This window comes from Athene noctua, chromosome 1 (assembly GCF_965140245.1).
Source record: "Athene noctua chromosome 1, bAthNoc1.hap1.1, whole genome shotgun sequence".
In the NCBI taxonomy this organism is placed as follows: Eukaryota; Metazoa; Chordata; class Aves; order Strigiformes; family Strigidae; genus Athene; species Athene noctua.
The window spans coordinates 82,620,378-82,633,066 of NC_134037.1; the positions used below are offsets into that span (position 1 = coordinate 82,620,378).

General features: G+C 38.5%; 1 protein-coding gene across 4 annotated transcripts in view; it reads right to left on the reverse strand.

Annotated features, from left to right (window-relative positions):
* Positions 1-4,016: 4,016 nt before the first annotated feature.
* COG2 (component of oligomeric golgi complex 2) overlaps positions 4,017-12,689 on the reverse strand; it is a 32,757-nt gene continuing 24,084 nt past the window's right edge. For 3 of the 4 annotated variants that reach the window (XM_074925237.1, XM_074925255.1, XM_074925265.1), the window contains 4 exons: positions 11,873-12,015; positions 9,447-9,586; positions 6,031-6,211; positions 4,017-4,463 (listed from right to left, as the gene is read on the reverse strand). In XM_074925237.1, the coding sequence (XP_074781338.1) occupies positions 4,362-4,463; positions 6,031-6,211; positions 9,447-9,586; positions 11,873-12,015 (566 nt within the window). In that variant the 3' untranslated portion in view covers positions 4,017-4,361. The remainder of the gene's footprint in view (positions 4,464-6,030; positions 6,212-9,446; positions 9,587-11,872; positions 12,016-12,689) is intronic. The other variant, XM_074925245.1, reaches the window with a different exon arrangement.

Consider the following 12,689-nt stretch of genomic DNA (forward strand, 5'->3'; position numbering starts at 1 on the left):
AGTTGCTTTACCACAGTTCACTTGGGTTTATGTCCATAACTACAGCCCTTGTTCTGGCTTCTGAAGTTTGCTCCTAGTCAGACTTGTGTTTTTTAAGACAGTAAATAGCAAATTGTCGTGCAATACAGCCAGCGCTACAGACTTGGGGAGGAGTGGCTGGAGAGCTGCCAGTCAGAGAGGGACCTGGGGGTGCTGATTGACAGCCGGCTGAACAGGAGCCAGCAGTGTGCCCAGGGGGCCAAGAAGGCCAATGGCATCCTGGCTTCTGTCAGCAATAGCGTGGCCAGCAGGGACAGGGAAGGGATCTTACCCCTGGACTCGGCACTGGGGAGGCCGCACCTCGATTCCTGTGTTCAGTTTTGGGCCCCTCACTACAAAAAGGACATTGAATGACTCGAGAGTGTCCAGAGAAGGGCAACGAAGCTGGTGCAGGGTCTGGAGCACAGGTCGTACGAGGAGCGGCTGAGGGAACTGGGGGTGTTTAGTCTGGAGAAGAGGAGGCTGAGGGGAGACCTCATCGCCCTCTACAGCTCCCTGAAAGGAGGGTGCAGAGAGCTGGGGATGAGTCTCTTTAACCAAGTAACAAGGACAGGAGGGAATGGCCTCAAGTTGTGCCAGGGAAGGTTTAGACTGGGTATTAGGAAGCATTTCTTTCCAGAAGGGGTTGTTCGGCGTTGGAATGGGTTGCCCGGGGAGGTGGTGGAGTCCCCAATCCCTGGAGGTGTTTAAGAGTTGGGTTGACATAGAGCTGAGGAATCTGGTGTAGTTGGGAACTGTCAGTGTTAGGTTAATGGTTGGACTGGATGATCTTCAACGTCCTTTTCAACCTAGATGATTCTGTGAAAAGAAACTTTGTGGTGGAAAGCACCTCTGCCCTGACACCCTGGAGAAGAAATCAAAGGAAGAAAGTGCACAGACGGGTAGCTAAAAGTATACTGGTCAGAGCAAGGACTGAGAAGAGAAAGTTTCTGGAGCAAGTGCTACAGTACCAAAAATATAAGCTATCTGTACAAGTACCTGTTCTCCTAGATACTCAAATGATAAAAACCAACCAAACTAATCCCACCCAAAAAAATCCCGACTAAATCTCTCCACTTCCCCAACAATATATACTCTTCTGAGCCTTGTTTCTGACATCAATTTTCCATCTAAACTTTTAATGACATTTTATACTCTTCACTCACCTCCAGTGCCACCACTTTCCTCTGCCAGGTACACAATTATGCACATCCCAAGCATCAGTCACACACTGAGCTCTCAGCTGCAGTGTACAGTTCAAGAGCTTAAGTGAGCTGCACCTAAAATCATGCTCTAACAGATGGAAGATTCGAAGAAAGAAAACAAAGACGGGCTTTTAAAGTTTCATCAAAACAACATAGTTTATCCCTGAGCACAGCTGCCAATTATGCTGATAAGCTTAAAAAAATAAAAAAAATCTAGGCAGTTTACTTCCTCATCCCTTCCATTCAAGCATGAAAATATAAAATACAATTGCTGATGAAAAAGGAGAGTAAATACTCCTCAGTATTGAGTGGTCCAGCCAAATATACATATAGCCAGTTATCTTTAGGTGATGAGGTTAAGAGCCTGGTCCACTTCTAGTATAACCCATGAACTTGAGAATCCAATTACCATTTTAGACAAAAACATGTCACCACTCTTTCCCTCCTCAATGCTATTATACAAAACCACTTGCAGGTAAATTCCTTTCAGACTCAGAAAGGCATAGCAAGTTTTCTAGAAGTCCTAGAATGGAAGAAGGCACAAAAATGTGCATTACTGTCATGAAGGGAAGTATACTTTAAAAAAAAAAAAATAAAATCTGGGGAATAGAAGAAAGAGGATTAGTAGCAGAAGACATCTCTATCAGAACACACTTACTTAGAAGGTAGATCCTCTCCTCCTGACTGATCCCAGTATTTGAAAATGCTAAAATTCATTTTACCAAAGACAAAGCCAATTCACACCTCTTCTTTCTTTCAATGGGGATATCACACAAATTTTTAACTAATGTCGTATTTCACTGAAAGAAAATTAAAAGCTATTCAAGTGAACAAAATCAAAGATGGGGAACTGACATAAAACCAGTGATTTAGACATTTACCACAATCATGGGATCATTCAATAATTTTGATTTGCTATACAATGTTATTTCCTGCCCTGAAGTTAGAGCTGGTCTTCAGTGGAAAAGAACAGAATTCAGCCTGTATATTCAGCAAGCTGATGATGACAACAATTAGGAAGTGTTCTTATTGCAGGAAGATGTGGGAAACCATGTGCAACAAAAAGGCCAAGTAACCTTTTCATGCCTTTTTGGTTTGGTACACAGATTGCAATCTTTTCCCTGGTTTTGGAGGCTACAAACAAAGCTGTTCTATCTTCAATCACTCGTACGCACAGATCTTAGAACCAGCTACTTTTCTGTGAGCTGTTACAGAAATTTAAATTTATACACACCTTCCAAAATAAGAAGTTGCACAACCCATTTACAGTACTGCAATTTCAGTCTCAGTCTACAACCTACACATTCAATGGTAGCAAGCGGTAGCAAGATGTGTCTACTCCTAACTCATAATAAAAGCAAATGAAGAGGTGCAGGGAGACCAAACTTTCCAGGTTCATTAATTAGAAGCCTGGAAAAACGTAATAGATAACAAACTTCTTGTTCAAAAGCAGTAAGAGTTAACGTTTATTCAGAAGCCTCTACCTAAGCCCTTGGTTGGCTGAGTATCTCCACGTCACCAAATGAGACAAACAGATGGGACATCTGTAAGTTGGTTCACTTTGCTGTTTCTTTCTTCAGCACTAAGTTTGGATGCTCTTCTATTGTATATGTTGGCACGAACAGAGAGGTGCTAAGCAAATTAGAAGAGCCAAATCCTGCTCTCTATTACTCAGACTGAATGAAAGAACCAACATAATTTTAAGCATTAGTACTTTCCCCACTGCCCCCATTCATAAAATTAATTTTAGAAAAGTCAGAACAATCACCTATCCTAATCTCTTCAAAAGCACAGTGATCACATAGTTGTGCCTTCTCAACTAATGTGCAGTCGTTCTCCAAAAGTGAGGAATAAAAGCCTTAATGCGATTGATTATATAATGACTATATAATGAAAGATTTGTTCACTACAACTTCAACACTACCTAACAGCCATGTGCTAAGAACTCCCTGTCTCTAAGTATTTGGAAGACCTGCATCATCTTTGGCTCTCACATTAAGACCCAAACTGTCTAAATACTTTAGGAGGAAATGGGTATTCTTAATTAATAAACATGAACTAGAATCCCAGTGTTAAACTGTCACAGGGTAAAAAAAAAAGTGCCCAACTCAAAACTTTCCTTCACTCAGACGGGGTATTCTGCCATTTGAAAGCCTCAAATTCACCTCCTACTGTCTCCACACTGCATTACCTGTCCTTCCCATACAAAAGAGAAGTGTCAATAGGCAAAATCATTCTAGGTTCAAGAAAGCTCTTTGTTAATCCTTCTACCATTTAAAACCCAAGTAACACTTTCAAATTTGCTGCTATATAAAAATGAACCTTGTACTGAAGTAATTAAGTTTGAGGTTACAAGACTTCTGCATGTATTCTAGCAAAATATTTCCCTGAATTCTAATAGAAAGTATAATACAAATCAGAAATATGTCAACTCTGAATGAATTCTAGCTTAGTGAATTTAGTTTAGTAGGGAAACAGGTATGCTGAATGTAACAGCCAGTAAGTTACTGGTATTAGAGATTCTTTTTGAAATTTAAAGTACTTTAAGAGCTTTTTTAATGCAGTACTTCTCACCAACAAGGTCCATAAAAAACCCAAATCAGTAAAATGAAAACATTCAAAACCCAAACAAGGAGATAACCATATCCCATGATGAGGGAAAGCAGTAACAAGAAATAGCAGATTCCTATTCCTGTGAGCACATTCTTTATTCCAGAATAGCTGGAATAAAGTCCCTTTGAAAGCTTTTGACAGCCATCAATGAATACATTTGATTCAAAAACATATGGGACATAAAAAGTTAGGAAGACAATTTATTACATATTATTTTCATCATATAAGTTCATTCTTCTACAATTTTAAGATGTACAACAAAAATAAAAAACATTTTCTTCCACTTTTATTCTATAGTAGAAAGTTTAGAACTTTTGATTGCTTTCCATATAATGGAAAACTATGGTAAATTCTCAGTCTTTTGGTGAAACAAGCCTATCTTGACAGAAAATGAACTGATTTGTTGCTCTAGATACATTAGGAAGCACTTCACTGCTACTTATTTGGCAAAATAAAGAAGAGTTAAATTCTCTCTCTTTCTGTTAGGGACATTGTTTATCTTCAATCACATGCTTTCAAAAATATCTAGGATTGTTCCACTGTAGCCTGATCCTTGGCAGCTAGAACCAGCTCTGTAAGGGCTGAAAAGCTTTTTATGTTGCTTGTTTCCAGTCCCATCTTTCGTATCTAAAAAGACACAGAAGAAACATTAATTTTCTTTAAAACATCAAAAGCTCACTAATTATTCTACTTAAAACATTTAGCAAAGCATATGTTTTGTTCTGCACAGACATGTGGCAAAAACCCACAACTGCATATAGTGCGCACTATAAAAAAAATTGTATCCAACTTTGCTCAGCTAAGTCTTTCCAGTTAATGTAGTGTCTTGCACGAAAATATTTAACCATCTTCTAGGCAACCTGTAAGTAAAGCCAGTTGAAAGTTTTCCAATGAAACCGTCAGAAAGAGAAACTTGGCTGTAAGTTTGTTTTTAATGCATTGATTTCAACTGAAATTTTTTCAAACCCCAAATGAGGTTTCTGGGCAAAACTTTAAAGATAAACATGAACACATCCAAGAACAGCCAAGAGCATGATGATGAAAGCATTTCATTAGGCTGCAAGAGCCTATGGTTCTACCCTTGAACTTCCTGGGGGATGAAAACAACTCCACAAATAGAGAGGTTGCTATGAGTCATTTCTTACCCAGGATATCTATTGCTCTGACAATTAGAAAAATACAGCCATGAGAAAACTAAGAGTGCACTGAAAAAGAAAAATCTGGATCAAAATGAATAATGGAATGATTCTGAAAAGGTCTTTGCTGATGGAACTCTTTGTCACATTCACATGTGCCAAAACAGCTCCTGAATGATTATACAACATTATCTGATGTTAGTGCACATAATAGAAATAAAAGAACAAAAGCCCAACCCCAGCCAAAACCTGCCAAATAATAGTTCTTGTTAGTAAGATTTCCATACTTTCACCCAAATCATCTTCCTTTGTGATAAGCCTCAGATAGGAGAAAAGCATCTGGTCATACACAGACAGACTTTATCTACCTGTTAGAATGCATCAACAGCATCTGCTCATAAACAAGACTGATGACAACTGCTTGGCAACTAATGATATGGACTTACACTTAGAAGTTGGCTTATATATAATTTTCAGAAATTAAAGAGTACAAACAACAGGCTTATACAATTTGGTGTAGCTGCTGCACACATTTCCTGGATTTTTTTTTTTTTTTTTTTTAATTTAATGTTTCATATTTGGCACTGAAAGGAACTTATAGTTACGCAGCATAAGAAATAAAGCTAACATCTTCAAAGGTCTTGAGAACAGACCCTTGACTATGTAGTAAATCAAGGCTGGAAATATCCAGGGAGAAGACAAACAAAAGCAGGGCCATAAAGATGTTTCCAGCAGAGCTAAGGAAGGTCCCTGCCCTCTGATCTGTCCACACAGTGTTTCTTTTTGTACTTCTAAGCACTACTTGAATTTTGAGTAGTAAGAAATACAGCTTTGTATTTGTATAAGAAAGGACAGGAAAACATGCATTGCTCAAGTGGGATCTACAATCACCATGTTTTCATGTCACCTCCATTCTACAGATGTGAAAAAACAAAGGAAAACCCCCCAAACCAAAACCATACCAACAAAGCTTTTTTATGTCAAGCTTCCCTTTCCTCCATCTCACTCCCTGCTAAAACTAGTAATAATAGTAAACAGACTTGTTTCTCATAACTTACTTGTTCTCCAAAATACTCAACATCTAGGGCCAGCTGCAGGCGGATTTTGTTATCGTCACTCATGCCTCCATTTGTACCAACAGGGTTCGAAGTTGCAGTTCTTCTGGCTTGCTTCAATCTTTTCAGGCTCTCTTCCATTTTCTTAACAGAACTTAGCACATCAGATACAGTTTCATAATACCTAAATTAAGGAAGATTAATGAGAAAGAAAAAAATTACACTTTTACAGAAGAGCCTACTTTATACACACCAGTACATCACTGGCCCTGAGAAAAAGGCTGACCAATTCTGGGAGGAATGGTTTTCCTTGCAAGGAAGCTACTTATGTTTCCATCATTATCAACTTATCAGTATTTTCGTCATTATTTCTAGAGTCAATCTGAAGATTACTAGTCAGTGTTGAAGCCCCCTTCACATCACAACATTTTTGCCCCGATAAAGATATTTGAACGCAATAGAGACCAAGGAATGTAATTGCTCAGTTTTAAAGATAGACTCTTTTTAGAACTACTCTGTCTAGATCAGCCTCTGTTTACAACGAAGAAAGCGCTAAGTAAAATTCCTTTTACAAAAAGGACAAGAGTAACAGCCTGACAGACCAAAAAATACATCATTTTAGACAAGTTACAGAAGTGTACGTGTATAGGAGAACATGCAAGTGCACACCAGTCAGAAAAAATGCCTATTTCTAAAATTAAGAAACTGATCTAAACAGGACTCTCAGAAAGCTGGCAGGAAAACTCAAAACAACACTAATGTCCAGTTAGAAATAGCATAGGTGGAATAAAACACCACTTCCCACATACTGGGATCCACATTACAGAATGCGTAGAATCAAACAAGGTAAAGAAACCAACTAATCAACAGAAGTTCAAAAAACCTTATGGACTGAAATCCCCTGCCTAAATGGGAAGGGCATAATATCACATACATTAATTAACAGATGCCCAGGATACTGAGTTGTTAAGAATAGCTAAGAGGAGAAAATAGAGCAACAACGGGAAATTAGAGGAGCCGTAAGAGAAGTGAACAGATCAAGCTATGTTCTATAATTTGCTAAAATCTGTAACTCTCAAAGACGCTCTCTATGACAGTGAATAAACTACTACCATAAGAATTAAGAAAGTTGAAAGTATCTTCCTGATGCTTAGTTTTAAATAGGGAAGCAACAGAAAGTAGGCAAACTTTTTAAAGGGATAATTGGATAAGAATGGGTAAAGACAAATTGTTTGCCAGTGCCATGGGGACTGTTTCAAGATACCATTCTACAAAAAGTAAAAGTATCCCAATAAAAGTCAGCTGTGGTCTCTTTTCATATCCTAGTCCCATTCCACTCTCTTGTGAAGGCTTACTCCTGCTGTACTTTTTAGTTCTTCTGCCATTTAAGGAAGTTTAGTCCTCAGTGATTTTTATACAGTTTATACTCTTCTCTGTTTTTCTCATTTGAATGTAAGAAGATATTGTCATGGCAGAAAATTAATTACTTGGATCATTCTCAGTGAAAAAACTACAATGTTCTTCCATTCAAGAAATTCAGTTTCTTTGTCTCTTCTCTTGTTCAGTGAGGATAAGACATTTTGAAACAAATTGATAAAAACAGTAACAACAAATCACAAAACCAGAATTCAACAGAAAATTTTAAGGAATTAACAAATGAACCTTAAGTCTTACCCACACTTAACCACTACCACCGCTTTTAACCGAGCACTTAAGTCGGTTTTGGTAATGCTGACATGGAAAGTGAGAAACTGCTTTTTGGGGAAAAAAAAAGCTCTGGCCTGATCCAAGGAATTACAGAACAGCTCCTTACTTTGCGTGCTGTCACCAGATTTACTGAAACTTTAAAAGCAAGGCTTACTAGACACAGACAGGTAGAGAGACAGACAGACAAGAATTCACTCTAAGATATTTTAGGTCCAAGATATTTTAGGTGTGACTTGACATTCCATAAATCTTTGGAGTTCTTCAGCAGTGTTACTTAAACATAACTGCTGTGGGTTAAGAGTAAGCTTCTTTTTATGGACTAGTAACTGGTTAAATGAAGAAACACCAAGCCTTGAAAAATCAATTTTTGTGCTAAATGAAAGTGACCAGTGGAATCTAGACCAATCTATGCTTAGCCCTGTCCAAAACATTTAAGAATAGTTTTAAGGATAGTTGGTGAATATTTGAGTGTCAAAATTATCTTATAATATTAAATCTATTCTGAATAACCAAAAATGTGAGTGCAAAGCATTGCAGACTCATTGGGCATTAATAAGTACCTAAGAGGTGCCAGAAGTGGAGCAGGAAGGGATAAGGAGGTGAAGGGCAGCCAAGAATTCATGTGCTAACTACAGTTTAAAGCCTCAGTATTATGTGGCTAATTCTCAGAAAACATCAATCCAATACCCCACAGCAGTCAACAGACAAGACAATATGCTAAGCAAAACCATGTAAGGACAGACAGAAATCACAGCATCACACTTTAACCTGTATGGACTCTTCTGATCATACCACCTATGACCAGAAAGGACAAAGAAAACCAGCAAACAATAACTATCAAGATGGGAAGAGGAAAGAAACATCAAAATAGGCTAAGCAGACTCTTTAGTCTGAAGCAAGATTACAGAGATATGAAATATTATAGCTGGCACAAGGAATAAATTGTTCACAGCAAGAAATAGGAGGTATCCAGTGAAATTATCTGGCAGAACTTCCAAACAAAAGCAAGTATTGCATTCTCATGTTACACATTTTAACCGGTTGAACTCATAGAATGCAACATCCCACAGCAGTATGAATTTAAAATACACCTGGACAAAGAGATGGAAACAAACAGCATTACGGATCTTAATGCAGATGGATATTCAAGCTCAAGAAGTTCTCAAGATGTTAACTAGGAAACAGAAGATCTATTAAAGACAGTATTGCTTTATGACTGCCTTATTACACTGAACAGTTAGCTCTTCAGCAGTTAAAAAAATCCAAAGCTTTTTTTTTTAAACCACTAAAAGGTTGGATAATCATTACATACATTAAAAAAGACAAAGGAAAATAGAACTCAAGTTTCTTGAAAATTTGACCATTGCTCACTGAATATAACATGAGGTTAAGGTCAATTCTGACACAAAATGCAAGTTTTTAGTTGTGTCTTGCATTACTAGAGCTATAGAATTTTTCAAATCCCCTATCCACAATGTCACGGTTTGCACAGACCTAAGCATAAGCCAAGTCTCTGGATTCCCTGCCCTGCTTTTCATCTGCTGAATACACAACACCAGAGTAAGTTGAAAAGATATACCCTGCCAAAAGAGGGGTATATTCTTTTTGTTACAGTTATTTTAATTCATTGCATTTGGTTTTCTTCCTATGCTCATTCAATGGACACTGGAGTTTTTAATTAATGCAAAGAATGTTCGATATGGTTCTCTTACTTTTGCGTGCTTTCAGAGAGGGCACCTTCCAACCATTGATGAATCATGGGCTGCTTCAATGTATCTTTATATTCATTCTGCAGTCGATAGAAGGGCCTAAGAGCACTGTCAACATAAGGTGAAGCTTTAGTTGGCACCTCCTGGTAGATGACCGGGAAACAAGGTGGGGAAAAAGAAACAGTAATTTACTTACTGAAAGTATCGACACAAAATTCTAGCACATACATAAAATGCTAAGCCTGCACCTAAGCGAAGAGATACATACTCCATTCATGACAAACTGATGAAGAAGTCATCATAGATAGGAAAAACACCATCACAAAATCATTCAGTAGTATTGTACAATGTGATACAATATAGAACAAGGTTCAAAACAACCAAGGCTTTTTCAGAGATGTGTGTGCCAGCCAGCCACTTGTAATACTAGGACTTGATCCTGAATGCACTTTCTGCTCATGCTGATTTCAGAGAAAGCTGATCAGACTCAGTGTCCACAACTGACTATTATATCTACTAATACCTATTTCATACTATACTTCACTAAACTGAAGACACTGTTCCTTCTGTTCTTACACCATCCTGCTCCCCCAATATATTTTCCAGAAGAATGCTTCTGGGATAACTAATATCCCCTCACTATCTTCTCAGCTAGTTTTGGTTGCAGAATGCTTCATCTCTCAAGGAATGATCCACACATAGCTTGGGTGAACCTCATGCATTGCAAAGTAACAGAATGTATCCAGGGTACACCGAATCTGTCACCTGAAATACCTCATTAACCTCTTAGAGTTCCAAATCTTAGAACCTGGCCAAGCAAAAGAGCCTTTGCTCATCCAATTCCTGCAAAGACTATCCTCATGCCAAATTCTGAATTCTGCTGAAAAAAATCAGTGTATTAGAACACAGTAAAAACAAAGTTGCCAGAACTTAACATGACTGTAATAACTTGTCTCTCTCCTGTCCAGGCTTTGCACCACATAAAGCCAGTTAGGCTGCCAGCCAAGAGAGCAATGCAGTCACACTCATGGAGGAGTACAGAGCTCAAGCTAGCAACTCGACTGACCTGAGGTGGCCACATCCTATATCTTTGTTTTGGCACAGTTAGCCCACCATCTGCTTAAACATCACATGAACAACACTGATGATGGCAATCCACCATATCACTATGCAGAGTTTGCTTTCAGGTAACTGAGCTAAGCAGTGTAGGGTTGTGGGGTTTTTTCACCTTCCTTGGACTTACATACTTTGTTCTACTCTTGCCTTAACTTTCAGTAAAAACATTCTCTGTTAAAGACAGAACAATCTAGTCACTACATAGATGAATTTATCAGCCTTGAGGTTGTTTCTTCTTTTTAAATACAATTTCTGATTAAGTACGTCCTTAAAACTAAGATAGTGAGAAACCCTAGTAATAAACTGAGGTAATAAACTACTCCCTTAGGAACAATTTCTCTTCCAGCTTACCCTTAATGTTTAGCACCCAAAGAAAATTTAATATCCTTGAAAGAAGTAGACTTAACAGCTCTAATTGCTTCCATTTAGCCACTGAAAAAGCACAGCATTGCTGGTGGCAGGACATTATAGCTAGGAAAGTGCTTTTGATTTTGGTGAGCCAAGGCAACCCTCCCCCTCCCCCTTGACCAAAACCACCCCACAAACAAGTAAGAAGAGAGAGCAAGGAGAGAGGGGTGAATTGGAAAGAACTGTGGCCTTGACCATCTCAGACTGCCTTCTATGTTCAAATTGGCAAGGACCTAGTAGTCTGTGGTCCCTATTACTCAGATTTTTCTCTATCGCCTGAATGATACCAAGCTAACTACCAACATGACTGTGCAGACAGGCTGGCCAAGGCAAATCACAGTAGTAGAACAAGCCAAGGTCAGACAGTTGGTTTTGGTACTGTATTTCACCATCACTTTTTATTAGTTTCTCAAAAAATTACTCATTTTAGCCATTCTCATCTTGTTCCTACTGTGCAAGATACTTCTTAGATCAAATCCAAGCAGCTAGCTCACTGGGAAGACGTTTCTTGCAATGGCAGGCACAAGTATAGGCTTCCCAAAAGAAGCCTGCCATTCAGCAACACTACATCTTGTGGTATATGCTGTGTCATGAAGGAAAGACATTTATTCTCATTAAACCTTTTCTTTTGCACATCAACAGTTTTACTCCTTGCCCTTCCTTCTATCTCAGGTCTGTGCTCTCATCATTGTTACCCTAGCTAAAATTTTGAAAATACCATTTTTTTTCCCCCTTTGCAATGAGGTAAACAGTAAATCACTAAATTATCTCAAAGTATACAATAGTGTTCTTGACTATCAAGCAGATATGGACAGGCCTGAAGAACTCACAAATGTACTGACCAGTTAACATTCTTAGCACAGGCCTTTCTGAGATATATTTTTTCATCTGCAACCAGCACTGACCTTATTGGTTCTCCTATATAATCTTGGAACTTCCAGTGCACTCTTCAGGTAAGTGAAGGAGGACTCACTGAGATCCTGGATAATCCTATTATTCAAGGTAGGCACACAGGCTGATAAAGAAGTCTTCGAGTCTTCCAAGGCTCCTATTGAAGTAAAAATGCTAAAGTTTAAACTGAGCTACCCTGCCCAATCACAACATAAATTTACATGAATTCCTCCATCATCCCAATCCCACTCACTATCCTAGATGGCTGCTGGTGTTGAATACAGGATGCTTACTAAATAAATACACACCAGCCATTTATGAAACATCACTGGTAACATCAACCATTCCTCAGGCAGAAAAACAGATGGAGGGAAGAAAAGAAAAAAAAGGGGTAAAGTAACATTCTCCTGGTTCACAGTTTTTTCAGTATTACCAGTATAGCAAGGGACTTGACTCAAAAGGCTCCAACCTACCAAAGAAACCATGGTTGTGAAGTTCTTTTTCACAGTACCTAAATTCCCTGTGGAGTGACTGGAACATGCTCAACTCAAAGTTGGGATTGACAACAGACCATCTACGGAGTGGGGGATGTGCACAGGCTCCCACCTCTCTTACGGACTTGGGCATCTACCAATAATCCTGATTTAGAGATTTAAGTGGAATTCACAGCGCTGAACTTCTGGCTATACTTGAAGACAGGGAGTAGTTCATTCACCCAGCCACATGCCTGGCTTTAATTACTAAATTAAAATCAGACTCCATGTTTCACAAAGAATGATCAGATTAAAAAAAAAAAACACAAACCAGAAAGGAGAAGCTAAAATAAATACA